This window comes from Sciurus vulgaris, assembly GCF_902686455.1.
Source record: "Sciurus vulgaris genome assembly, chromosome: 7".
Classification (NCBI taxonomy): domain Eukaryota; kingdom Metazoa; phylum Chordata; class Mammalia; order Rodentia; family Sciuridae; genus Sciurus; species Sciurus vulgaris.
The window spans coordinates 17,034,364-17,062,110 of record NC_136467.1 but is presented as its reverse complement, the minus strand read 5'-3'; the positions used below and the strand labels follow the sequence as shown (position 1 = coordinate 17,062,110).

General features: G+C 50.3%; 1 protein-coding gene across 3 annotated transcripts; it reads right to left on the bottom strand.

Moving 5' to 3' along the window:
- Positions 1-612: 612 nt before the first annotated feature.
- Positions 613-27,747, bottom strand: ZC3H12D (zinc finger CCCH-type containing 12D). Of its 3 annotated transcripts, XM_079146860.1 has the most exons (7): positions 27,674-27,747; positions 27,074-27,489; positions 18,740-19,120; positions 11,106-11,245; positions 7,410-7,644; positions 4,608-4,714; positions 613-3,520 (listed from the first exon to the last, which is right to left on the bottom strand). In XM_079146860.1, the coding sequence occupies exons 3-7, from the start codon at positions 19,048-19,050 to the stop codon at positions 2,688-2,690; spliced, it is 1,626 nt and encodes a 541-aa protein (XP_079002986.1). In that variant the 5' UTR covers positions 19,051-19,120; positions 27,074-27,489; positions 27,674-27,747; the 3' UTR covers positions 613-2,687. The 3 variants fall into 3 exon arrangements, with proteins under 3 accessions (XP_079002986.1, XP_079002987.1, XP_079002988.1); XM_079146861.1 differs by lacking the exons at positions 18,740-19,120; positions 27,074-27,489; positions 27,674-27,747 and having other exon boundaries at positions 7,410-8,395; positions 11,106-11,229; XM_079146862.1 differs by lacking the exons at positions 18,740-19,120; positions 27,074-27,489; positions 27,674-27,747 and having other exon boundaries at positions 7,410-8,207; positions 11,106-11,186.

The window sequence follows — 27,747 nt, the reverse complement described above, 5'->3', positions numbered from 1 at the left end:
GAAAACTCCAAGCTAGAATTCATTTTATTTGGAACAGTGCCCAAAAGAGGCTTTTCTTGCTTCTACCCCTGAACCCCCAGCATTCTGCAATTTGGCCTCACACCTTCCAGACAGAGTCCTCTGGGAAGGCTGAGCTGGGGCCAACACCGGACAGCCTGAGCTCCTCTGACGGGACAGGCGAGAACTCTGCTGCAGTTTGCGACAAGAAGAGCTGCTTTAAGAGACTGCTTCATAGGTCTGTAACGAGGATTTGAAAGTCTAGCAATTAGGTCTGTGTCCTTGGGGACAGTCTGCTGAGCAGCCAGCAAAGGTGTGTGCCTCCCACGGCTCCTTCTCCAAGGGAGGGAAAAAAGTGGACTCAGCCTCTCACATCCACTCCCAAGGGAGGACTAACACTGAACAGCAGCTGTGAAACCAGCCATGGCCCCAGGCCTCACACCCACGGGATTGACTGAAAAGCCCGTGAGGAGGGAGCCTGCCTAGAAACTGCTACACAACTTGACAACGGAGTCCAGGTGTGGTAAAAGTGATTTATTTCTGGAACACAGTAACAGCTATGCAACTAGAACATTCCATTTACCCACCCCATCCATGTTTTTGTGTCACAAAGACATACTAAGACTTTGGAAATTTTCCAAAGGGGATTACACTTGAAATGTGCTGTTTCTTCTTGGTTTTTTTTCTTTTTTTTCTTTTGTACTTGTCTTAATCACAGCAGACCAAGGAAAATAGCTTTACAGCTTACTAAAACTCAAACATGTCCTCATAGGAAGCAACTTAAACATTTCCAACTGTAAATTAGCAATGCACTGATTCCGCATCAAGAGCCAGGGAAACAAAAAGCAGCCCTAATCAAGAGCGTGTCTTGTCCATCATGAGGAAAATCTGATTGATACAGGATAAGGCAACGCAGTGGGTACAGTGTCCACCTTGAGAAAAGGAGGTGGGGGACAGATCTTGCTAAAACCATGCTGAGAATGATTTTTTGTTTATTTCCCTTGTTTATTTGCTTTTTGCGGTACTAGGGATCGAACCACAGGCATTATGCCTGCTAGGCAAGGGCCCTACTATTGAACTACATCCCTAACCCATTTTAAAAATTCATTCTGAGACAGGATCTAGCTAAGTTGCCCCAGATGCTTCAAACTTGCAGTTCTCCTGCCTCAAGCTCCCTGAACTTAAAAAGAGGAAGAAGTCACAGGAAAGCGTCGCATTGCTATGTCTTCATGGTCAGTATTTCCCACAGATGAGAGGCCTTGTAATAACCTAGAAATCTACTGGAAAGAGTTTCCCAGTGCATTTGCCCGACAGCAGGAACTTGCAGGTGTTGGGGACTGGGTTTCCATTGGTGGGTGCCTCAGCTCTCTCTGGATGGCTGAGTTACCAAGTCTGCAAATGAACCCACAAGCCCCAACCTGGAGAGCTGCCACTGTAACCAGAATGGGTGGGTGCCACCTGGAAATGCCAGGGCCCCTGAGGATGCAGGGGTCCAAGCTCTGGCAGCATTGTCCCTTTCTTATCTCTCCTTAATGGGTGGGCCTCTTCTCCCGGAGCCCTAGAGCAGTAGCAGCCTGCAGAAGCAACACAAGTGGGAGGTGGTTCTATACCTCCAGCCCTCCACTGACTCACCTGGAGGCTTCAGAGAAAAAAAAAAAAAAATCGTGACTCTTGGTCACCAGTTTATTGTAAGTGTGGCTTAGAAGGGCTTGTTCTGGAAACTACCACGATGGATGACTTTTAAAAAAATAGAAGTGAAACCCTGAGTGAAGAAGTGTATGTATGCATACGTGCACACGCGTGCGTGTATGTGTGTGATGTGCTATATTTCTGTGTGATGCTTGGGTGGTGTGATATGTGTGCAGAAAGTGGGTGAAGGCCCTATAAGCAGACCCTCAGGATCAAATACACCTCTAACACCCTTACCCAGCACAGTCACACAAGGCTGGGTTCCCCTTGTGAGTGAGGTTAGCAATAGCAAACTTCCAGATACCAGAACTTCCTCTGGCCACCTGACTATATATTTCAAACATTTCTTGATGCAATGAATTCAAGATCCTTTCCCGGTCTCATTGAAACTTTTGACCATGACCCAAGTTAAGTTTACACATTAACACGAGTTGATATGCAGTCTGATCACACGCACTCTGCTCCGATAGTTCCCGTTCTGTTGTGCGTGTGTGTGTGTGGTGACCCGCCTGTGGATGCCACTTATGGCTAGGCACGAACACAGCTCTTTTTAGAGCTTGGTGTGGAGCCGCAGTCCTGTAATCTCAGCAACTCCAGAGGCTGAGCCAAGGCTCACAGGTTCCATCCTAGGCAGTTTAACAAAACTCAATCTCAACATTTTAAAAAGGGCTGGGGGTGAAGCTCAGTGGTGGAAAGCCCTGGGTTCAACGCCCAGTATCCAAAACAAACAAAAATAGCCTTTGTTTTGGACAAAGCCTTGGAGCTGCAGAACCTGCAGTATTGGAAGCACATCAGAAATCACTCCCTCCACACAGCAGGCCCAGACCTCAGTGACAGTCACCAAGTGCCACCATGGGGCACACACAACTGAGGAGCAGGAAGCAGGCTCTCTTGACCATTTGGCAGGCGAAGGGGCTGACTCAGGCCCAGGCTGGCAACTGTCGGTCCACAGTCCAAGCTGCAAGGCAAGACTGGGCCATTCCATGCCGTGGATAGGTCCCTTAGGGGTTTCCCAGTGGCGCGCCAGCCCTTTGGGATCGCTGCATGACAACGATGATCCTGGCCAAGTCGGAGAGGGCGGGAAATGATGCCAACACGCTGTCCACCTGGTCTGGAGGGAAGACGCTGCAGAGCGCACTGCGAACCCTGGCGCGGGCGTCCACCTCGCCGTCAACCGCCCTGGGAGTAGACCCCAAATTTCCTCCAAAGGCGCCGTCGCCCCAAGACGACTCCGCCCAGACCGAGACACCCAGAAAGTGGTCGGATCCGGCCCGGCGGGCCCACGGGTCGTCTGGCGGTCTGTGCTGGGGAAGCAGGTCACCGTGCAGGTCCCCGCGCCCATGTCCGCCCCCAGGCTGAACTTGCGGCGACGAGAGGTCGCCCGGGGAGAACGGCCTCTGCGGTCCAGCGGGGCTGCGCGGGCCCGCCGCCAGCGCCCCGGGGCACGTAGGCCCGGGGGTGGCAAAGATGCCCGCCCGCGAGGACGAGGGCCCGGGCGCCGGGCCGCCGGCGGACACCCAGTCAGGCCCGCGAGGCGGGAGCGCGCAGCCGCAGGCGGGGTCGTCGCTGAAGGCCAGCCTGGAGAAGCTCGCTCGCAGGGCGGCCAGGTCCGCGGCCTGCGGCGCCGGCTGGTGGCGTTGCGCGCCGGGTTCCGCGGAAATCAGCCCGGCAGCTGCGGGGCCGCCCCGGGCGCTCGGTGGCCGCGGCTCCTCGGCGCCCCCGCCAGGCCAGGCCCGCGTCTTGGCGCGGAGCTCATCGGCCACAGCCAGCTGCGTGTGGTGGGGCCTCTCAGGGTGGTAGAACTTGCACTTGATGCCGTAGGTGCATTTCTTGCCTGGAGGGGCAGGGCAGAGAGGACGCAGGGTGAAACCCGGGGCGAGAAGCTGTGCGGTCCCGCCAGTGCCGGCCCCTGGCTTCTCTCCATGGAGATTGCCCAGGAAGGCCCCCAGGACCCTCGAACTCTGCCTCCTACGCCCCCCAGAAGGGCCTGACGATCTGGACTGGTGACTGAAGTGGGAAGGGTTCTGAAGCGAGGGCGGTGGTGCCCTGGACACAATAACCCCCAAGGTCTGCAGAGTGAGCATCCACCCGGGAACTCCCTCTGACCCCCGTCTGAGACCAAATTTCTGGATCTGATGACCTTCAGCCTGTACTTCCCTAGAGACCCTGTGGACAGGGCCGACCTTGAGGATGCGGGGGAGTGGGTGCCTCGTGGTGTCAGACTGCTTTTCCAGTGCTGCTTGGGTGTCCGCCACTGTCCACTTCCCTTGTAGTAACCACTGTCCTCTCCCTACACGCTGTTCTAACAGAGGTGGTCAAACGGACAAAAACTGATCATCTAAGCCCAGGTATTTTAGAGGGTGAAAGAGGGAGGATGGGCCAGCCTGAAGCATGGTTACCTTAATTCTAGCAAGAAAAGACTCTGAGCGCTATCCAAGGTCTTATTAGACTCCTGGAAGCACAAAACCAAGACTTAGAGTTATTGAATAACTTGCCAAAACAGGTTAAAGAGCTTGCTAGAAGGTCGTCTGGGATAAAGTCCTTGACTTCCGGGATAAGGGGTATAATGGCCTGGGGAAACCAAGGTGCAGGAAGAGGACATGAGGTGTGAGTGGACCAGATGGAAAGACAGAACTGGAGCTGGTGCATCCTGCCTCCCTGCTTCTCACACACAGCCTGGCCCTGTGTCTGAGTCCTACATCCAGCCCTCAGACATTTCCAGGAAATGCATCTAGGATATCTGCTCATCCAGGAAATAGCAGTCCAGAGAAGTTAAGTTGTCTCTTCAGGGTCACACAGCTGATTAAGGATGGAACTTGAGCTGGAACCCAGACTGCTGTCAAGCCAGGACTTTTGACTGCTCCTGAGCTACCCCACACCAGGCCCTGAAAAGGGCCCAAGAGGCCCAGAGAGCTACACACCATAGGGGCAGTGCTGCCAGGATGGCTCTGGGGGCCTCGGCTTCCTGCTCAGGAAGTTACTCAGGGTGGGTCCACGGCGGCCCAGAGGGTCATCAGGAGGCATGAATCTAGAAAATAAGCACAGAGGGGCAACTGCAAGACCACAGTGGGACTCACCACTGGTATTTCTATGGGGGTGGGAGTCACCCAGAAAACACCAGATGTCATAGGCCATCCGTCCACACAGGGGGTTGTCATAGCACCTTAAAAAGCACACCCTTTCCTTTACTGAGCCCATGCAGAGCACAGCACCACCGGACCTCTCCCTGAAGTTCCTCCAAATGTGGTGCAAGCCAGCAGGGTCAGAATCAACCAGCAACTTGTTTAAGATTCAGTCTATGACTTACTCCACACCTGCTTAATCAGATTCTAAAATTGTTAAGGGATCTGTATTTTAACAACAATTTTTATCCAGGAAAATTGAGGCATAATTGCTCCAGGGCCACCCCAGCTTCCTGTTGTCCTGATACAAGATGAGGAACCTCTGTGGGGCTAAGAGCTCCTGGAAGATTTCGGAGTTGTACAAGCAACTGAAGTTTGGGCCTCTTCCTCCAGTGTGTCTCACGCCACGCCAGTCACAGCTGGGGGCATCGCAGGCCAAGGGTCAGCCCTGCAGAGTCTGAAACACCAGCAGTGAATGGACCAAGATGCGGATTCAGAGCCCGCTGCGCACGGTGCCTCAGCACGGAAGGCCTGTCCTCTGCACACCCTTGGGGCTCTGGGCTTGGTCTCAGCTGCTGGGGCTGCCATACTCTGCACAGTATTTTTCTGACACCGTTTCCCCTGCCTGCCCCTCCTCCTCCCTGGCATGGAGTCCTGACAAGAGAGGGAATGCACGCTCAGCATGCTTAGGTCTCAAAGGGGAAAACAAAATTCCTCAGAAGGAAGAATCCCATTCAGTGATACACACCTTTTTCAGTGGATGCTTCTGTTCCCAGGAGAGGCCATACAAAGGATTCTAAGTTGTAGAGGAGCTGTTTTCATGGGTCACCGTCTGCCCCCCAATCCCCCACAAAGTCAGAGAGTCATGCTGAGGTCCCACCCTGCAGAGAGCTGGGCGATTCCTGGCTTAGTGCAGCCTCTGTGGCTCAGCTCCCAGCTACACAGCCGGCTACTCAGAATTGGGTCTTGACCAAGAATCTAGGGAGCCGCCCACTGCGGTTATTAAAAGTTCCCAAAGGCTTCCCCTCCTGCTCCCTCAGGAGCAGGAGCTGTGCCAAGAGGGCCCTGTGGACGTGCCCAGGGCACCAGGGTGAGTGCCCTCGATCATAGGCGGGCAGGCAGGCCCTGCCTTCTGGCTGCCCCTTAGCAGAGGCCAGTGCATCAGAAGGACTTGACCTGGGTCCCTGGCTGTCTCCAGGCCAGCAGCAGCCATGACCCACCAGCCCTCAGTGAGGATTTCTGGAACCTACAGTTGCCAGACTTGCCAGATTCCTCTAGGCCAATACTGGACAGGGAGAACCACTGGCCTTGTGCATCTGGAAGTGACAAAGGGGATACTGTGGGTGGCTGCAGCTGAACACCTGCCCTGGGGTCAGGAAAGCAGCTCCACCTCCTATGCTGCAGAAGCAGGTGGCGGAGGACAACATCCTGGTCTGGTCTGACCTGGGAGTACCTGCCACCACGTCTGGGGCACAGTTCTCTCTAGGGATCACAGGTACTCCTACTAATCCCTTTTCAAGGTGAAGAACAGTCACCTCAGGGAGGTGACTGATTCCCATGCCACACCACCTGGCAAGGCAGGGCCTCCACCACACCACACTGCCTCCCTGAGGCGCTGTGTGGCCAGTGCCGTCCTCTCCCCTCCTCCTCCCTTCCTGGAGCCAGGGTCACTCATTGGCTCACCCAGGCACTCACACACTCAGTCGGCTCCAGTACCACCAGTTACCATGTGCCCCTTATATGACGGGCAGGCTGAGGACGTGGCAGGTAAACAGATACAGTCCCTGCCCTACACGTTCTGGAAGAGCCCAGCATGGGAGCTGAGCTGTCGGCGCCTGGAACAGAAGCTGCAGTGCGAGCGTGAGCCTGGCACGCTCTGCACCGCACTGCCTCACGCCCAGGCCAGGCTGCTGTGCCAGGCCCCAGTGCCTGCCCTGGCAGAGGACAAGTCATCAGGTCCTCCCCACCTTTGCTTGGGCCAAGGGCTTTCTGATTTGTGCCTTGCGAGCCTGATGCCCTCTCCCTTCCCTCAGCAGTAGTAGGTTGGTCCCAGGCTGGCCTAACTCAGAGGACCAATCTAGGGGTTAGGCAAACCAGGGGGTTCTCCTGACTGCTTCAACCAAGAGGTGTGGGACTGGCAGTTCCTGGCAGGTTAAGATTTTTACAGCCCAAATAAAAGATCTGTTACACATTCCCATATGTAATTCAAAAATTTAAAAAAAAAATTTTTTTAAATAAGTGAGAGGAAATATAACAAAGTTCAAATTTTCCCCATGGTGGCTATTCCAAAACTTACTTGAAGGATTAAATCCTAACACAAAAAACCGTTTGGGGGCGGGGCCTAAGCATAGACAGCTTTGCAGTGACTCCACTAGATGTGACCCTGGGAACTGCCTGTGGGAAAGAATGGGGCCTAAGAGAGAGGACACCCAGAGAGACAAAGGCGATGATGCAGCCTGGGGTGGCGAGTGGGTGAGCCCGGGCTGGCTGTGTCTGCAGGCTTGGGTGCGCCCACCGCCCAGAGCCCGCTTTGCCTGGGCATGGGCGGGGCTGTCTGCCTCGCCCTAGGCCCCCCGGAATCCCGGACCCCCGGCCCCGTACCTATCATTGACGAAGGAGAACATGAGCAGCCTCTGCTCGATAAACCACTTCCACTCAGGGTTCTCGCTCTGCAGGTCGCGGTAGTTGTCGTTGGAGACGATGATGCCGTCCTTCTCGTAGGCCACCTTCACGATGTAGCGGTCGTCGTAGCAGACCACGCGCTTGCCGTTCACCTTGCGGGACGGGGTGTACACCAGCACCGCCTGCCGCTCCAGGTCCTCCAGCACGTGCTGCTCTGCAGGCGCACGCAGAGACTGCACGTCAGGGCTTTGGGGAAGGACACCCCGAGCCCAGGGACCTCCCTGAGCCGCTCCTGCCTCCCCCAAGTCCCAGTTGGGTAGATGGAGGCCAAGGTTTTCAGGGAAAGGGGAAAAAACACCAGGCACCCCTCCCATTCCCTAATATCTTTTCTTCCATTAAATTTCACTGAATTTACCAGTAGCCCAAGGTTAAGGGGGCTCTTAGCTGGGGTTCTGCTCATGTCATGACGGAGTCCAGAGAATGGTACCAACAAGGGAGAACCCCTTCAGAAGGAAGATTTCAGCCTGAGCCCTGTCGTTTTGAGTTACAAGTCACATTGTCCCGACTATAGCAGATACCGAGGTCTTCTGGAGAGAGGTGTTCCCGTTATAAGTGGAACCTGGCGAAGCCTTGGCAATGACCAGCAGCCTGGCCTCCACCTGGAAGGCGTCTACGTGGGTCCTTCAGTGGTAACCACAGATCCATCTTCCCTACCACTCAAGAGTCTTCTTGGCCACTGTTGAGCTGGAGCATCCCGCAACCGACATCTCTGAGTGACTCGGGAATGTAATAGAAGAGTCCCAGATTAAGAACGCATAGGATTCTGGGCTGAGCTCCAGTCTTAATCCCTCTCTGATGTCAGGTGGTACCTTCATAAAATGAATGCAATAACGTCTCCTTTACCTTTCTCACAGTGCTTGTGAGTAGCCTGAATAAGCTCAGGTGTGGGAGAGTTCTTGCCAAAACTAGGAAGGAGATGGACGTGCATCAGCTGGTGCAGATATTCTGATATCTTTCCTATGGGATCAAAGTTTGCCTTCCAGGGTGTCTAATGTTTGGTCTTAGATTTGCCTTTGGAGGCATGCAGAGAAAATCCCTGCCACATATAATAGTTATTTGAAACTTAGAAGAGTATTAGCATATTCTTTATATATTTTTCTTCCCTCGAGTTTAAGTACTTTCCAATATGACATGATTTCCAGACTTGGAAAAGGTAGATAGTGCATTTACAGGACAAAGTACAGTAATAAAAAGAATACCGTGGACATTGAGAAGTAGAAGGTGAGTCCTGCTTGGGAAGTCCCTGCTGCCCCTCCCAGTTAGCAGCCCTCTCCATCCCCCTGAGATGGCCCAAGTTCTGGAACTCAGTGCTTTTAAGTCCTTTGCTTTTATGTTTAGAAATGCTTATGTACCAGGACCATTTTCAATGTGGTGGCAAAGTGGACCATCGTACACATTGCCCTTGCCCAGCAAGTGTCTTCATTGACCACTGTGTTTATGAGGTTTGGTCCCACGGTCAGTATGTTCACTGCTATTAGTTTTTGTGTAAGTCTCTGGAGCAGAAGTCCAAGGAACTCTCCAGGGTATGTCTCTAAGAATTTCCCTAACTTGCTGAGGTATAAAACAGCCTCTTATGGTGGTTTTATTTCTCTGGATACTAAGGAGATTGAGCACCTTTTGTCTGTTTGTTGGCCATTTATGTTTTCTCTTCTGCAAAAGCCTTATTCTTCCTTAGCTCATCTTTTTATTGGTTCATTGTCCTTGTCTCATTCATTTGGAAAAGTTCTTCATAGATGCCCCAGTTTGAAATTTACCCTTCCTTCCTTCCTTCTTTTTCTTCTTTCATGTTGCTCTTAATGAACAGAAGTTTTTATTATGTAGTCAGATTTATTTATCCTTCTCCTATAGAATTGCTCCTATTGTAGCTTATTAAAAATTCCTTCCCTACTCCAAAATAATTTTCCATTCTTTACCTATATTATATTTCAATATCGCACTAACTGAATGGCTTAAACCTACTAGTGTCCTTGTTCAGACCATAAAGAATTCTTTGGGTAACCAATTCATGATGGAGAATGGAACACAAGTATGTATACCTCCCTTCTTCTCATAAATCCCATTGAAATGACAGTTAAAAAGGAGAGATCCATAATCACATTCAAAGTGGGCTTGGAGACAGCAGCAAACCCAGGCTTTGGACAAATTTTAGGAAGACAGAAAGCAGGGAGGACCATGCTAACCTTACTACCTGGAGGGAACCACAGCCCAGAATGTGCAGAAGACTGAAGTAGACATGGGAGTCATTTTCCCTGTGAAGCTGCAAAATACTCTAGGCAGTGGAGTGGGTAGCCATCGGACTGAGGCAGGATGGCCAGTGGGAGGGCTGCTCACGGGCAGCTGCACAGGGACCTGCTCTCACTACCTAACCCTATTGCCATAAAAAAAAAAAAAAAAATTGAAGCACAACTAGCAAGGAGTATGCTTCTCATCATTTTGACCTGCTAGACTAGAACCCTCATCATTTTGTCATTGGAATATGTGACAGGCAGAGGTGTCCTACTGCCTGCCTGCTCCATACAAGACATGCAGATGTGGAACCTACCAGTCAGCACCAATATCAGCCCTGCACCATCCCAATCTAGGAGAAAACTCATCCCAGAGGCTCGGGAGGCTGAGGCAGGAGGATCACAAGTTCAAAGCCAGCCTCAGCAACTTAGTAGGTCTTAAGCAACTCAGCGAGACCCTGTCTCAAAATGAAATATTAAAAAGGGCTCAGTGAGAAGGCACCCCTGGGTGAAATCTCTGGTACCAAAAAAAAGAAAAAAAGCCAACCCCAGAAAAATTTTAGATAGCATTTGTGGAAATTATGAGAACTTTTTAAAAAAGTTTTTATAAGTTTATAGAAATATTCAAGAAGATACTGCATCCATAGAACAAGAACAATATTTTATTTACCAAACAAAGAGAGGTTAATAGAGACACAGCAGCAACTGGTAATCATTAACAGAATTAAAAAACAAACGGAAGACAAAAAATAACCTTTGCTAAAAGATGGGAATAGTCAAGGAACCCTTCCAAAATGACCAAGAGGCCAGCCCTCTGCGTCACTATGAGCAGATGCCGACGGTGCCTCAGATTCTTCCTGTTATGAGAGCTAAACAACAACACCACCCTGCTTGTTTAAACCACCGTGTTCTATTATTTGTAGCTTAAAATATTCCTAGCTTATTTGAGAATTAAAACTAAACAATTTCCCGGATCTCAATTTCCATTTATTTTTTTATTTATTTATTTTTTAATAAAGAGCCTGGCCGAGGTATTGAGTAAGTAATGAACATTACCTACAGAAGGAAAGCCTCTTTCAGATCCTACAAACTACGAGGGATGGGATGCAGAGCCAGTCTTTCTTCAGAGCGCTAAAGTTGTGACACATATTTGGGGAACTTAATCATTCTCAGTAAAAGATAGAGTCCTTTTCATTTATCTGTTCAACAGCTATTGTTTGAGAACCAACTATATATATATAGAGAGAGAGAGTCTATATATGCGGGGTGCTAGGTGGTAGGGCTAGGTGCTAAACAACTGCATGGAGCTTTGAGTGCAGGGAGGCAGACTGACATCACTAGACCACAGAAGAGCACACAGTGCCTCAGGAGTATACCTGCCCCAGCATACCTCTGATAGGGGTGTCAGATCGTGATGGCTCTTTCCTCCAGGATGGGACAAAAACCTTGATGTAGGTGTGTCCTCTGTCCCTGAACCAGTCCACAGCCAGCTGGATTCCTCGACAAGAGAAGGCTTCTTTATTTCCATGGCTACAATGGGAAGACAAAGAAAGCTGAGGAGGCACAGAGAGCATTCCTAGGAGTGACTTCCCCTGGAACATTCTGGATCCAAGCTCATACCCAAGAGGGAAGCAGGCAAATCTGAATTTTAAAGATAGCGCATTCTCTGCATAAACTATAGCCTTTAATTAGATCCAGAAAGTTGGTGACACATACATACATTCTTGCTCCAAGGGGGAAATATTCTAAGGATTAATGGATCAGATCAGCTCTTTAGCTAAACTAAAAAGGATCCACATAAAATGGAGGAGAAGAGCCATCCACAGAAAAACTCTCACCCTGAGATGGTTATATATGCATTATTGGCTTTCCCAATAATGGTACCCATCAATGCCACCAAGACATTGATGAGGCAGTAAGGAAAGAGTGGTGTGGGAACAGGCAGGGACTTGTGGGTCTAAGAGGCAGGAGGAGCCCTGGAAGGATTTTAGATGGGAAGCGGATGTGAAGTGATAAAGTGGCATGATTCCATGGACGTTTCTCAAAGATCAGTCAGGCATTGAACTGGAAGGAGCAAGAGCGGGTGTGGGGTACCATCTGAGAAGCGGTTGAGGCCATCCAAGTAAAGATCGACAGTGACTTGGACTAAGGTGCTGGTGGTGGATGAGGGAGAAAGCAGGTGAACTTTAGAGGCATCCGGAGGGTGGAGCTCCATTTCCAACTGGATGTGGCAGAGACCGGAAGGCACGGAGGCTGCCTCCAGATCCGCCATGTAAGTGGATGGTGTGTGTTCACTGGCACAGGAGTTCTGAGAGGGAAAGATCACTTAGAGGTTCGGTTTTGGACAGCTGCTCAGAGCAGGCTTTGTGACCCCTACATGGAAATGCTCAGTAATCAGGGAGGGTTCAGAGGCCCCCGTGATTACAGTGACAGGTCAACCGTGTTTAAACAGTCATCGAAGCCGCAGTGTGGACTGAACGATCTGACTGCCAGAGAGGAAGCGAGAGGCCCAGGCTGGCCCCGGGGGACTCTGAGATGCAGTAGCTGAGGGGAGAACAAATCCTGCACCAGAGACAGAATGGGTCTATCAGAGGAAGAAGAAACCCAGATGGGTGTCGCATCACAGAAGCCAGGGGCAGAAGGCAGTGGAATGCTCCCCTAGGGACCGGTGAAGCCTAAAGGCATCCATCGAACTTAGCCAATGGGGGTCAGTGGTGTTTTGCTGGACAGGGAGACAAGTGGGTGTATATGAGATATCAAGAAGGCAAAATCAACTGGACTAGCCACAGGACCTTGGTACCAGCTATTCCTTCCCTCTCAGACTGTTCACTCTTCCTCTTCCTTCAGATCTCTTATTTATTTATTTATTTATTTATTTACTTAGAGACTGGGTATTCCTGTGTTTCTTAGGCTGGTCTCAAGCTTCCTGCTTCCTGTCTCCTCCTCCCTGGGACCTAAGATGCCCCTGCACCAGCTCTTAGCTGCTTCTTCAGTTCCTCAGGAGAGTGTCTGCTGACCCCCTATTCCAAGCATTGGCAGTGCCAAGCCACTGCTCCCTGGCATTTAAGAACGTCAGCCCTCAGCCTGGGGTAACTGGGCCTCCCTCTGCTCTACACCACAGCCCCCCCACCTTGCTCACCACTGAGTTTCCAGTACCTGGCCACGTGCCTGGCAATTGGTAAGAGATAATTCAAATTTGTTGGGTAGACCAGGGACTGAGGGAAAAAAAAAAAAAAAAAAAAAAAAACCAGGCTTGTCAGCAGCTGGAGAAGGAGAAGCCCCGGAAAAAGGAACAGTTTACTTGAAAGACGCCAAAGCAGGTGGGACATGGCATGCTCCAGGGACAGAAGAGAGCATGTGGAGTGAGCAAAGGGGAGACAGAGGCAGGGATAGGTGGCTGGGTCCTCGAGAGCCGAGGTCCTGAGGTCCTGGCCAGAAGCAGCCAGCCCACTTCTGGGTGGGCTACACCAAGTTTCCCTCGCCGTGCTTTCCTGTGTGTGTGAGACCTTTGCTACAGGTTTCTCGGGGGGTGGAGGTGGGTTCAGGACCGTCACAAGTGTGTAAAGCAAGAGCAGAGGGAAGACTCTGGAAGCACTGATCGGCAGTGCTGCGAGGCAGGCCCTCCGAAGCTGGAAGAGAGCCGTCAGCTTCCTTCAGCCCTCTCACGTGGGAGGAAGCCAGCTGCACTGCCTGCTCTGGGCGCCCTGGCTTTGGAGAAGATCCCTCTGGCCATCGAGTCTGCCCAGGAAGATTGTGCAAACAGAAGACAGAAAATGCTGAGGGGATATCCGTGGAAAAAGGAAGAGGAGGTGGAGCGCTAGTCCCTCCTGCCCCAGCAGAAGCACAGAGTGGAAGGAACTGGGGAGAAGGAGGCCATTCACACGGCCCCTCAGCCCTGCGCCCCTGCTCCTCCCCGCTGAGCCCGGGAGAAGGGAGATGTGGAAATGCAGGTGAAGCTCCGTATTTTCCAGCAGACTGGCAGGCTTCAAACCCCTCAGGAATCCCAGTTTCTGCAGGGCTGCCTTGGAGGAAAGTAGCCATTAGGTGATCCCAAAGCAACTCCCGAGGCGCCCTGCAGTCCTCAGCCTGGCGGGGTATCAGAATCCCAGGGGTGACCAACAGGCACCTACCAGGAGCCAGTATGGCTCACAGAAAGCCTGCATGGGACCAATGACACGCCCACCTTCCTCTAGCCACCCTCGCAGCAGTGCCCGGTGAGGGTCAAGACCCCCTCTTGCTGCCAGCAGCTGGTCTCAAAGCCCCCAGAGGCCATTCGAGGAAAGAGCATGGGGAGGGAGGGGAAGCACAGACACGCCCCCGTGCAGACGAGGATACATGTTAGACTGGCCCTTCCCCTACCGAAGATCTGGGGAAGAGAGTGTGTCTGTCACCGGAAAAGTGGTGCTTTTCCAAGCACATGGCCGTACTGTGGGCAACGGCTGACGCCCTGTCAACTGCAGCAGTCTGTTCCATTAATTCCAAAGGAAAAGTGTCACTACCACACTGATTTTTTAAAAATTATGTGCTAACTGATCTCTTTCCCAGGGCTCTTCACATATCGTTTTAACCACTCAAAAGCCAACTCTTACTCCCTGACACTTTCAATGGGTGCATGATTAGTGGGGGGCAGGGAGGACGTTCAGTGGTGAGGGAGAGGGAGGGAAAGGAGCCCTGGCGAGTTCCCAGTCAGCTGAGAGGCACTGACAGGCACTCTGGGCCCACGCCCAGCATCCACTGGGAAGCACATAAGCCAAAGGCTTCCGTTCCCCCACACTCCCTCACGGCCTCCGTGTGGATCCGTGAGCATCTTCCTCAACAAGGCTATGACTGGCCTGTCTGCCAGGTCACTTGGCACATTCATCTCATTTACCTATTACGAGCCTTTGAGGAAGTGACCTGCACCCCCATTTTACCCTTGAGGAAATGGAAACAAAGAAATGTACCTGGCTGTCTGCTGTAATGTCAGCCCAGAGGTCAGCGAGCTCCTTTGGAGCAAAAGTGACCTGCAGTTAAAATGCTACTGCAGGGGGAGGGGAGGACCCTTCGTGGGGTTATGAACAAGCACCAGGAACCAGCTTCTCAGGCAGCCTGCCCAGAGGCCTTAGAGAAAATGAAAGGGGAAGTAGGGTGGTGAGTTAGGCAGATTTCTCCTACATTACAATTGTGCCTGGGGCAGCTGCAGATAGGGTGTTGTCATTTACAGAAACTAACTGTACACCCCTGCATCCTTGTCCCTGTGGAATTTAGGGGCTTGCCAAACAGCAAGCCCCTTGGTCCCCATGGGAACCAAGGTTACGGGGAGAGAAGAAAGGAAAACTTGAACAACAGTCCCTTGGGAGGTCTGAGATGTAAAAGGACACCACTATTTCCACTCCCTTTCTTATTTGGAGTAAAAAAATTACCAACCTGCCAAACCTTCTCACCAGTAGATCTCTGCCAGATCAAGTCAGGGGAAAGAGAGGGTGAGCAGCGGCTGACCTCATCGTAAGAGGAGAACTAGGTGCAGATTTAGACAGGACCCAAGGCTAACGTTAACAGCAGATTCAGGGACTCAGAAGCAAGTCTGACTCTCAGAAAGGGCAAGATGAAGACAGTTGCCATTTCAGCCTGAACTCTCTTCACCGAATGATTCCTTCCTCCAGGTGTTCTGAGTTTAAAGATTAAATAACAACCAAAACAAAAAGTCAAGACATGCTCAAATGGAACCCTTCTCTGGGGCAGGAAGAAGAGGTGAAGTTACCAGGCGGCTTCTCTCCAAGCTCCACACTTCCAAATCCCGCTGTTTCTTGATTTGCCTACAGTATGTAAACAGCTGGAGCCCTTGTGAGTTTGTCACGCCCAACCCCCACTAAGAAATGCTGCACCTGTGGCTACCAAGAATCTATGTTCTTCCATGTACCAAGATGCAGCTTCTAAAAGGCTTTCAAGGAAAGCCACCTCTTTAAAAAGTTGCTGCAGATTTTTCTTAAAGCCAGGTGTCTAGTGACTTAGTTATTCAGCAGAATGACCCAGGCTGACATAGAGAACTCTCTCTCTCTCTCTCTCTCTCTCTCTCTCTCTCTCTCTCTCACACACACACACACACACACACACACACACACACACATACTTAGATCTTGAAGGTACAGGAATCGTACTTGGGAATGTCTCTGGGGCGCTAGTCCATCAGAGTCACTGAGGCACACACGCATGTCACCTGCAGATCCCCAGCCTTGGCAGCAGCAGGAGTAGATCCCAGGCTCTATGCAGGCCCCTGGTGAGGGGAGTGGGGACCTCCTGCCTCCCTCTGCAGCTGTCAGGTCCGGGGCTCATCCTGCTTGGGCAGGGCTCTGATCAGCACAGGCAGGCTCTGGCCCCAGGACGAAGGCCCAGGGTCAGGGGTGGCCAGATGGGGATCGATCCACTGGAGGTGATGGGTGGCATCGGAAACAGTACAAAATTCAAAGCTGGCACTTACTGCTCTGGGACCTTGGAAAAGTTATTAACTTTCTCTGAACCTCTAAAGAAAAAGAGAAATCCCTTTATAAGAAAATTTCACTTATATCTTTCTACTACACATAAATAATCACCTTGAATCTTAGCATGTTGGAGATGAAAAAGCCAACCTCTTTATTATCCAGCTCTTAATTGTGTAACTGTGTGAACGGGACCCAAGAAAGTCAGGGACTCTCACAACTGGTAGCTGAAAAGTGAGAGCTGCTCTTTCCTCACGTGGCCTGTGGACCTGGCTCCTGTGAAACCCCCATTGCAGGACACCAGAGACGTCACAGTAGCAGAATGGGCAGGGAACCGAGTGCAACCTTGGACCCCACTGCCTCCCAGAACTTGCCTTTCAAGGGAACAAATTCAGTTCCCCGACCAAGTGGTTGTGTAATTTCCTTTTTCCTAACTATGGGGACCCAGGGTGCAGGGGGAAGAGATGTTTATGGGTGTGTAGGCACGTGTGTGTGTGTGTGTGTGTGATGTGTTGTGTGTGCATGTGTGATGAGCCTACAAAGGGAAGACATACTGAGTAATGGAGGTGTTTTGTAGACCCCCAGGTGTGTGAAAACATTCAGGCTCTGACACATTCTTTGCAGTGCATCTGAATAATGGTTTCCATTTATATCCCACACAGATTGAGCATAAGAGGGCAAACTAATTACGGTTGTGAGAGTGAGAGGCTGGAGGTGATGAGAACAAGTGGATTTACCCAGGACACTTCATGGTCATGTGCAAACAGAAGCGTAGTTTGAGTTTGAATTCCAGGCAGCAACAGAGACTCCCGTCAAAAGAAAACCCTCCACTGCCACAGTATCAGAACACTAGAATTCTTCTCTGGTCCCCAAGGAGAATGCCCGTGGTCCTTGAAGTAGTCTGTTTTCCCCACAGCTATTCTGCAGTTTTGACTCGGAGCTGTAGACTCAAATAATCTTCTGATTTATGCAATACCGTCTTATAACCAAAACCCTCTTAGCAGGGCATGGTGGTGCACACCTGAAATACCAGCTACTTGGGAGGCTGAGGCAGGAGGATCACAAGTTCAAGGACAAACTAGGCAACTTAGTGAGACCCTGTCTCAAAATAAAGGTTTTTAAAAACAGGGTTGGGGATGTAGCTCAGTGATAGAGTGCTTGCCTCGTATGCACGAACCTCTGGGTTCCGTTCCCAGTAACACACACACACACACACACACACACACACACACACACACACACATCTTTCTATTAATGCTCAGAGAGAAAGGAGCTTTCCTCAGCTCATTCAGAGACCAGGCTTCCTCTTACATCTCTCCCACACTTTTGAGAACCATTAGAACCTGCTGGATTCTAAAATGGCTATAACAACCCAGAAATCTTAAATCCAGCAGGATTTCACAAACTCCACTGTCTGGTGCTTGCAAGGGATGTAAGTTAGAACATGAAAGTGACCTGGTGGACCAGCTCCTAGGTCCTAGGGGATGGTGGGGCTCCATCACCTGCTAATATAATTAAGCTCAGGGAGACCCAGCTGTCTAAAAACAGAGTACACACTTGGTACTCACCATGCAGGGTGTGTAGGGACAATTCCTGAGGCTGGGTTGTGTTGGGTGAAACATTTCAAAATCATGTCCTGCAATGCCAAGTCCAAAGTGAACTCAAATCCCCAGGGAGCCCTTGGGGATACCTGACACATTTGGAGCTGCTGATAATTGCTTTTCCAAGCTTCCACCGGTAACGGCTTTTAAAAAGGGAAGTGCATATATTTACAGCCATGAGTGAACAATTTCCTATGACTCTGCCCTTTGCCTGCCTGTAACTAAGCCGAGTGGTAGAAGAATCCATTTGTTTGGGCAGTGCCCCTCCTCGCCAGCTCAGAGTGCAGGAGGCTGCAGACCCTGGCAGGGGAGCTCAGCCAAGCCGGCACCATAACCACGTGGGGCATGATGCTCGCATTCCTGAAACACAGGAAGATGCCAAGACACAAACAGGCACGCGGCCTCTGCAGCACAAGGCGGAGGGGAGGATCACAGACAGACCCTCTGTCAAACCTAGCAAGGGAGCTGCAGCCGGTCAGGGGCTTCTTCCCATCTGAGTCTCCAACAGAAGAGACATCTATGGACCTCTTTTGCAGAAGGGGAACCGAGTAGTTTTGCTTTCCCAAAGTCACGCAACTGGTTAGGGACACAGTTCAGAGAAAAAGCCACATCTGTCAACACCTGACGCCAGGTCCTCCCCATTACCCACTACCTTCCCCAAAAGAAGCAGCTCCTCTGGGTGAGCATTATAATAGTTGTTGAAACTTACATCAGCTTCGATCCTCACAACATCCCTAGAAAGGGTTAATTCCAACATTACAGAGGGACAAAGTGAGGCTCAGGGAGGTTCAGTGACATACTGAAGGCCACATAGCTATTCAAGAGGTGGGACAGAGATTCAAAGCCCAAACCATTGGCTCTGAAGCTCTTTGGACTAAACCAGAGAGAAGGGATGGTTCTCAGGGCTCCTGAGAACAGGTCTCTCCCCTTGCCCCCAGCTGCAGGATGAAGGAAATCAGGAGATCTACCTCATCGCCACATTGCTGCCGTCGATCACTATGGGACGCAGGGAACTGGCCGAGTCTCCGCAGTCTTCTAGGGCCGGCCTCAAGCTCCGCTGGGCAGAGTCTGGGACTCCGCAGGAGCCCCGGGGAATGAGCAGGGGCCCAGTGCTGCTGGCAGGGCTCTGCTGGGCCCCAGGGCGGCTGCCTGTCTGGATCAGTTCCTGCAGCACATCGTTGACCAGGGCACCATCTCCCAGCTTGCCCAGCACCCTGACCACGTCCTCCCGGCTGTAGCCCAACTTCTGGAAGAACTCCATCTTGCCCGGGCGCTCCATACTGTGCCAGCCAGCACCTGGCGTAGGTCCTGCCCCCGACTTCCTCCTGGCCGAGTCCCACAGGCATGAGCTAAAAAGAGAAAAAGCGCCCATCAGGTATTTTCCGGGCAGTCTGGCAGCCAGGATCCCAGGTGACCGAGGGCAAGTTGTGTATCTGCTCTCTCCCTCCCGGTCTTATCTGTCAGGAAATCATGTCGAGCCTGGTCCCTGTGGGGATTTTCAGTTGCTCCATGTGGTTTGGGGAGGCACAGATACAATCACACTGCTTTTACTATGCGTTCTCTGTGGCCTTCACCCCAGCGCACCTATGCAGAGAACAGTGACCAGACCCCAGGGCGGCAGGGGCTGAGCAGGGCACCCGAAAGTCAGGACAGGCCAAGGAGATGTTTCCGAGGCTCTGCTACGGGTTTCCACCCAAACCCGCACGAAGCCCTTAGCCTCTGGGCCTCAGCGCATTTGGAGACAGGAATGGTCTGCATTTGGAGACAGGGCCTTTACACTGAGGTTGTTAGGGTGGGCCTCATCCAATGACTGTGTCCTTGCAAGAGGAAATTTGGACACACACACACACACAAAGCGACGACCACATAAAGAAGTAGGGAGAAAGGCGGTCATCTGTGGGTCACAGAGACAGGCCTCAGGAGAAGCCACCAGGATCTGGGACAGTGGATTTCCATGGTTTCTGCCCAGTCCCTGGCGCTTTGTTATGGCAGATGAACACAGGCTCCGGGGTTTACACAGGGAGAAATGCCCTCTGGAAAGTTCTCCTTCCAGAAAGGCAATGCTTCCACCCACCTATGTGCTTTGGCACAAACTTGAATTCAGACCACACTGAACTTTGAAGATAGAAATTCATAACCCATATTTGACACTTCCCCTCCAGGCATCCCTCCCTTGCCCACACCTGAGGGGTGGTGCAGGGATGGGCTGCACCCTACAGATGTCGGAAGAGAGATGACTAAACCAATAGGACCGCTCCAGACAGACTCAGTCTGTCTTTTCTACCTCAAAGACCTACATCTTACACCTTTCAAAAAACATTTAGAAATACAGACATAACCCCAAAAGCAAATTTGTTGTGAACAATTTGAACAATGTCAAAGTATAAAGAACCAGGCACATAGCACGTCCCTGGTGCCTCTCCTGCCAGCAATCTGTTCCCATCTCTCCAGCACTTTCTCTGCACCGGCCTGCATATTACCAGGTCACACATATGATCTAGTATGGTTTAGAATGGTTTTGCTTGCTTTGTACATAAATGACACCATACTATATATAAAAGCAATGTGTTTTTCTTATCAAAAATGCATTTTGGGGGCTGGGGATATAGCTCAGTTGGTAGAGTACTTGCCTTGCATGCACAAGGCCCTGGGTCAATCCCCTGTACCACAAAAAAAAAAAAAAAAAAAAAAAAAAACATTTTGGAATCTTCCCAGCCAGGTTACCTGACTGACCAGGTTCTGCTGACCACTGTATTTCCAGCACCCAGAACAGTGCCCCAGTGCCTGGCATAGCTGAATCCCAGTGCATAGCTGTTGATGAATGAATGAAAGAATGAATGGTGCTCTCCAGCGTTTAACCATAAATCAAACAATGGAAATTCAAGGTGCCCTCAGTTTTTTGCCATTACATGCAATCCTGCACGTCGAAGGTATTTTCGCGTCCTCTCTCCACCCTTCCTCTTCTCCACATTTCAGGCTCCTCGCCTTTAGGTGCTGTCTCTGATCTGAGTCCTTGGCAGCAGTCATGCCTCTGTGGTAGGCCCCCACCTCAACTGTGTCCTCTGCAGGCCTCTCTGTGGTGCGGGGATCGGAGCACAGCTAACAGTGTCAGGGTCTGGCAGAGGAAGGGCATTTCACAGCCAACCGTCTAGGCAGCCCCCACCCTCTCGCCTCCCACCCCGCTTGGCCACTGACGCCGGGCGCCACTGCTGAAACACGGAGCCTGTCCCCCAAGGTCACCAGTCCCTTCTAACCGTAAATCCATCAGAATCTTCACAGTCTGCCTTACGACCTTCCTGCACTGCTGACACTAGGGACCGCTCCCCAACTTGTCGTTTTAAATTTTTGAAATTATGAACTTCCCCCAACTTGAAACTCTCAGCTCCGCCAGGTTGTGTTACTTGGCCTGCTTCTTCTCCTGTGTGTTTCCAGCTCTTTCTCTGTTCCTGCCATCAGTGTGGGGTCCTGCCCAGGCCCTCCAGCAGCCCCTATCTTCCAAGGGGTCCCTCGACTTCACATCTGGCTCCCGCGGCAGCAGGCACACACACAGTTACAAATCCAAGCAGCATGCTGCTCAAACAAAGTGCGGTGGACTCAGACGCTGTCACTCAACAGGCATTTGCTAAGTGTCTACGTCAGTGGCTCTCCAGGGAAGCTGGGGAGAGCACGAGCCATTTTCAGCAAGTTTGAGAGGTAAAAACTACTCTCATAATAATGCTAAGATATAATTTGTTTATTTCATTCTCATCCTCTTGAGAGTGTACAATGGACCTTCCAGAGACCACCTGCTATGTGCTATCGCAGCAGTTTAAATGAAGAAGCAGATATGAGACCTCAGCTGTGGTCTATTAAAAAGGATATTAAAGAAACTTGCAAAAAATAAAATAGGAGCTGAAGAAATAGCTTGTTTTGGAGAGCCCTCGCCTAGCAAGCGCAAAGGCTGCGGTTCGAATCCCCGGCGCCTCAGAGGAAACAAAACATAAATAAATAAATAAAATAAATCAGGGCCACTCTTCTTATTAATTTTTGTTTGTTTGTTTTGGAAAATAGAGTATTTCTCATAAATGCATGTCATTTAATGTAATTGATTTATTGCTATTTAAAAATAAACATTAAAAAATTAGATTCTAATAAAGTACATTTTCTATAGACAGATGTAATCTTTTAAAAATATTTTTTAGTTGTAGATGGACACAATATCTTTATTTATTTGTTCTTATGTGGTGCTGAGGATGGAACCCAGTGCCTCACACATGCGTGGTAAGCATTCTGCCACTGAGCTACAACCCAGCCCCATAGGTATAATCTTCATAAGGAAAAGCTCGTTGGGGTCCTCAGTCATCTAAGAGTACAAAGGGTTCTGAAAATAAAAGTTTCTTCTTAAATACAGACTGTTGGGCTGGGGAGATAGCTCAGCTAGTAGAGTGCTTGCCTTGCAAGCACAAGGCCCTGAGTTTGATTCCCCAGTACCACAAAAAAAAAAAAAAAAAAAAATACAGACTGTTCCCACGGACATTTCCACATATGTGGTTCCATGTGGGAATCCTGGAAATAGGTGTCCATCCTCCTCAGTCCCAGGCAAGAAGTCCAGTGTGTCCCCAGCTTCATCAGGACCTCTCTCTCAGTCCCTTCCCCCACGACTCGCCTCCCCCAGCCTTGCTCTGCAGCCTCCTTGGTTCCTTCCTCACCCACCAGCCTGTGGCTGGCTGGGAGCCAGCATGTCTGACACAAATCTGGCCACAGCAGCCCCTGCTCACGGTGTCCTCCCCCCCTCCCCCCCCCCCCCGCCCTTGATGACTGCAAGGACACTAAATTCCTGAGCCGGCTGTATGCTCTGACCTTGTCTAGGTGATGGTCACCAATGGCCCACCTGGCCCCTTCTCTAGAGCCACAATGAGTCTCTCCTTGCTTCTGAAGTATTCCAGAATGTTCTCATGCACATACTCTTTCCAGTTTTGCAAACATCAAGATTCAGTTCACACATCACTCAGAAGGGACGTGCAAATATGACCCTGGTCACCTCACCTACCACAGCACATGACCTTTGCTATCACACATCAAATCCTCATGTACCTATTTCTCAAGAGACTGAAGGACTCTGGTGTTCTGACCTCTGAGTCACCAGCTCCTGGCATGATACCTTGTATATCTAAGGGGTTTACTAGATTTTTCTTTAATAAATCACCAAAACTGGAGTTGTCTTCTCTCCTCAAACATACTGTTCCCCTTAGGTTCCCAATCTGATTGAACAGCATCCTTCAGAGGCCCAAAGAAAACATCCGGAAGTCCTGTGACTCCTCTCTCTCCCTCAGGTCTACATCCGATGGGTCATTAATTCTGTTTCCTGGGCATTTCCCATAACCAGCCTCCCTTGGTGCTCACTCTGCACCGCCCAGAGTCCACTCACTTCTTCCTGGAACAAACCTTGATCGATCAGCTACTCTCCACCAGCACTGTGCCGGGGCCCAGCTCCATAAAAACAAAACAAGACACAATCCAGCTTCAACTTGTTCACAATCTACTCAGGAAAAACAGACCCCAAAAATGTAAACAATAAGCTGTAAATCATAAAATAAGGACAGTTCTTTTGATTACAAAAATGTGGATTCAAGGGCTGGAGCTACAGCTCAGTTGGTAGAGTGCTTGCCTTGAACGCACAAGGTCCTGGGTTCAATCCTCAGCACCACAAAAAAAAAAAAAAAAAAAAATGTGCATTTCAAAATACAGGTGAGAAATGACTTATCTTCCATTGATGGCCAGGACAGGCTCCTCAGAGGACCAGGTAACAAAGGGAATCGCTGGCTTTTCCAAGTCATAGAAGGGCAGTGCCATCACTCCAGGGCCTCCGGGGGGGGCCTCCTGATGGTGCTCCTGCTCGGCCCCACCCCACCTCTGCCAGCCCACCGCTCAGACACTTCCATGTGCCTCCATCCTGTGCAGCAGGCCAAAGCTCTTCTGCATGGGAGTCATGGCCTTGGGTCTCATCTACCTCCTACCTCTTGGCCACAGGCCTCTGGTCCAGCCTTGTCATCTCTCTGTGACTAGCGACCACTTCTTTCCAAACCATTGCCCGCTTAGGCTGGGGTCCAGCTTTGAACCAAACTCCAGGCAGGAAGAGGATTCTTATCCAAACTTACAAACCAGCTTCACACCAGGGGTCACGCAGTGACCTGAAAGGCCTTTATTCAGGCTCCTTCCCCTGCCCAGAACATGGGCCCTTCCACCTGGCTAAACCCACTCCTATGGCGAGACAGAGTAGATGTGTATTCTCCTTACACAGATGAGGAAACAGAGGCTCAGGGTGGAGCAGAGGACAGGTTCTATAGCTAGTAAACGGCAGAGCCTGACAATCAGTAGATCTCCAAAATAGCATGTCACTTCGAAAAGTGCTCAGAATGGAGGCTGCATCTTATTCAAGAAAATGGAAAACAAGAATCCAATTGCCCAGGTGACTTTTCTTTGATCACAAAGGAACAGCTATGAGTCTGTTTATTTTGTAATTCTTCATTCAGATGTGACAAAACTATCAACCATTCTAACATGAAAAGATGTGGTCTTTACCTGGGTAGGCAGGTACAGTGACCACACAAGGCCCTGGTCCAGTTTTCCACGGAGCCCCGAAGTTACCACCCAAGACTCCTTTTCTGAGGACTGTCAAAAGATTATGCATGGGTCCAGACATGTCACACAAAATTAACAGAAAGAATTCACCTACCTCAGAGATCACCCCCCCACACACACCCTGCAACTTTAAAATCAACTTCCTTTTCTTTTACAAAAAATGTCTTCTAATAAGGGAAGAACCAGGGTCAGGGCTGTTCTCAGGAGCCTCCCTCGGCCTTTGGGTGACCACCTTCCCTTCGGATGCAAAGGTCCTTGAGCTCCCACACACCAGTTGCTTGCTTGGTCTTTCTATTTTTAGGACCTGAAAGTCTGAACAACTTTATCTCGTTTCCTTCCTCAATCTTGACTGGAAGTCACAAACGGCACAGATTAGTAACACAATCTTCAAAGTTGCCTCACAAGCTGGCCCAACAGTCAGCATCCCAAGGCTTTCCTCCTTGTGGCCAGTCAAGGTGACCACACCCTGGGCATGGTCTGGAACCCAGGGTCAGAGCCGCCTAACAGAACAGCCAAGGGAAGGGAGGAGGGGGGCTTCACAGGTGGAACAAGGGAGTCAGATCAGATCTGTTTCTTCCACAATCAGCAAACCTGGGTTGGGGATTCCAGTGTGACTGACTGGAAGAGGAGGAAACCGTGGATAAGGTAGCAGAGACCCAGCAACGCACGTGTGCAAGCCCTTCACCATTGTAAGGCGCCGCCTTCTGTATTGCAGATGGAAATCCCAGCCTTCCTGGGGCGGAATGTGCTACCTCATTCCTCAGGTTGCAGTTGAGGAAACAGAGGGAAAGAGAGGCTTTGGTGACAGCCGGGGGCCCACCGCTAGCCAATGGGAGAGACCCGTCCGAGACGGCCAACGCCCAGTCCAGAGGGCGCCCCCCAGCGGCCGCCTGAGGCCTCGGTGCAGGGCCTCAAATAAGCGCACTCCGCTGCTCCCTGCCTGGTCCTCGCTGCCACTCCGCAATCCATGACATTAGGACCGCCAGAAGTCTTCCAAGTCGGCGTGCCCACAGCTCTGCAGAGTCCAGGCAGAAGTTCGGGGGTTCGGCTCAGATCTCCAGTCCCTCAGCTGAGTTGTCAGTTCAATTTTGAGGAAGTCAGAGTCAGGCAAGGATTGCAGCCCACAGGACTGGTGTTTTTACTGGTTTTTTTTTTTTTTTTTTTTTTCTTAATTTTTCAAAAATTGTGATAAAATATACCAAAACACAAAATTTACCACTCTAACCAATTTTTTAAATGTACAGATCTGCAGCATTAAGTACAACTAGTCGGGCAACTATCACCACCTTCCAGAACGCTTCGTCTTGCAAAACCAAACTCAGGGGCTGGTGTTATGGTTCAGTGGTAGTGCGCTTGCCTAGCATGCGTGAAGCTCTGGTTTTGACTCTCAGCACCGCATATAAATAATACATAAAAAATAAAGGTCCACTGACAACTAAAATAATAATAATAATTTAAAAAAAACAACTCTGTACCCCTTAAACAGTACTTCCCCATTTCCCTGCCCACCAGGTCTAGCAACCACCACTGGACTGTCTCAATGCATATGACCACTTTAGATTCCACGAGTGCAGTCATAAAGCACTTGTGCTTTTGTCATGGTTTATTTCACTTGGTAGTTTCTTTGAGGTTCATCCATGTTGTAGCATGTATCAGAAAGTCCTTCCTTCCAGAGGCTGAATAACGATCCACTGGGTGTCTCTGGGCTGTTGTGGATCTTGCTGCTGCGAACACGTCTGTGCTGCCTGGTCTTTCATTCTCTCCTCAAAACCAGTCCCCTGCTCTTCTGTATGGCTATAGGTTACGTAGAGCCGTACATACAGGTGTTTACAGCCCTGATCCACATCCCAGAGCACATCTACTCCATTCTACATCCTGACCTAGTCAGGTGGCAAGTTTTGGGCCTGGGAAAAAAGTCCATAATTGGGGCAGGGGGAGGGGTCGGGCAAAACTGAGATTTCTAATGGCTCAGCTGAGATTTCTAATATCTTCACCTCAATCAAATTAAGACTTACTTCAATTTCTTCAGTACCTACACGAAGCCTACAGAGCCCCCTTCGAGAAGAATAATGTTTGGGGCCATTGCCAAAACTTCCTGATTTAGTTTTCTTCCAGAAAAGCTGAACTACCTTCTCCCAGAAAACTAGATGCCTAGAAACCAAGTTCCAGACCAGAGAATGCTGTCATGGATACAGGGTAAAATGAGTTCTCCTTCTGATTTCATAACATTAAAATATCTGTTAACAGGGCTTGCTGGACACAGTGGGACATGCCTGTAATTCCAGAGACCTGGGAGACTGAGGCAGGAGGATCTCAAGTTCAAGGCCAGCCTCAGCAACTTAAAGAGACACTGTCTCAAAATTTTAAAAACAGGGCCATTTTCTGCCCTGAAAATGAGCCACACCAGGGTTCTACAGATTGACTCCTCACTGAATACCGAATAAAAAAAGGCTTGCTGATCCAAAAAAAAAAAAAAAAAAAGTTTTTTTTTAAACAGGACCATGGATAATACTCAGTGGTAAGCACACACCTGGGTTCAATCCCCATTAGTGCCCCCCACCCCCAAGGGCTTTATTAAAATACTTACAATCTACTTACACAGAAGAGCTTCATCTTTTCCCCATAAAATCTTTGCTAAAATCGAGCAAGGATTGTTCTTAAAGGAAATTAAAGATGCTTACCTTGGTTTTTGAATTTGAGAACTTAAAATAATTTCAGGTGTGAAAAGTCATATTGCTCAGGAAAATATTGACCCAAGGTCTGCTCTCCAACCTTGCCCTTGTCCGATCCTGAGATTCTAGACTCTCTCTTCCCGCCCCCTTGGCTGAAGTCTGCACAGTGCCTGCCACGTTGACTGATGGTCAGGTCACCTGCACTCACCAGCAGGGTGTGTCCCTCGGCTCTCACAATGGACGCTGGCCCAGCTGCCTGTAGCTTTCACACTGATGCTCTCCGGCCAGTGAGGGACTGAGCCTCCAGGGGTCCCTGGAGTCAGGGGTGGACAGAGGGTCTGGTCCACACTACTGCTAGAAGCTGCTGCATGCCAACGCTCCACTTCCTGTGTAAGAAGTCATGTTCTGCTACAAAGGTAGTTCAGCTCTTTTTTTTTTCAGAAAAAAAAAAAGGAAAGGAAAAAAAGCAATCAGATGTGGGAGGAGAGAGGAGAACTCGAAAAGAAGTTTTGCGTCTCAGCATGAGTCACCGAATCAAAGTTCAACAACTACATGCAAAACATATTCCCCTGAGGGTGACAGATCCCCACCCCCAACACATACACACACCCAGGAAGGCCAAGAGAGTCCCAGAGGAAAAGGCGGATAATCTGAGGGTGAGAACAGTGGCTCCGGATTCCCAC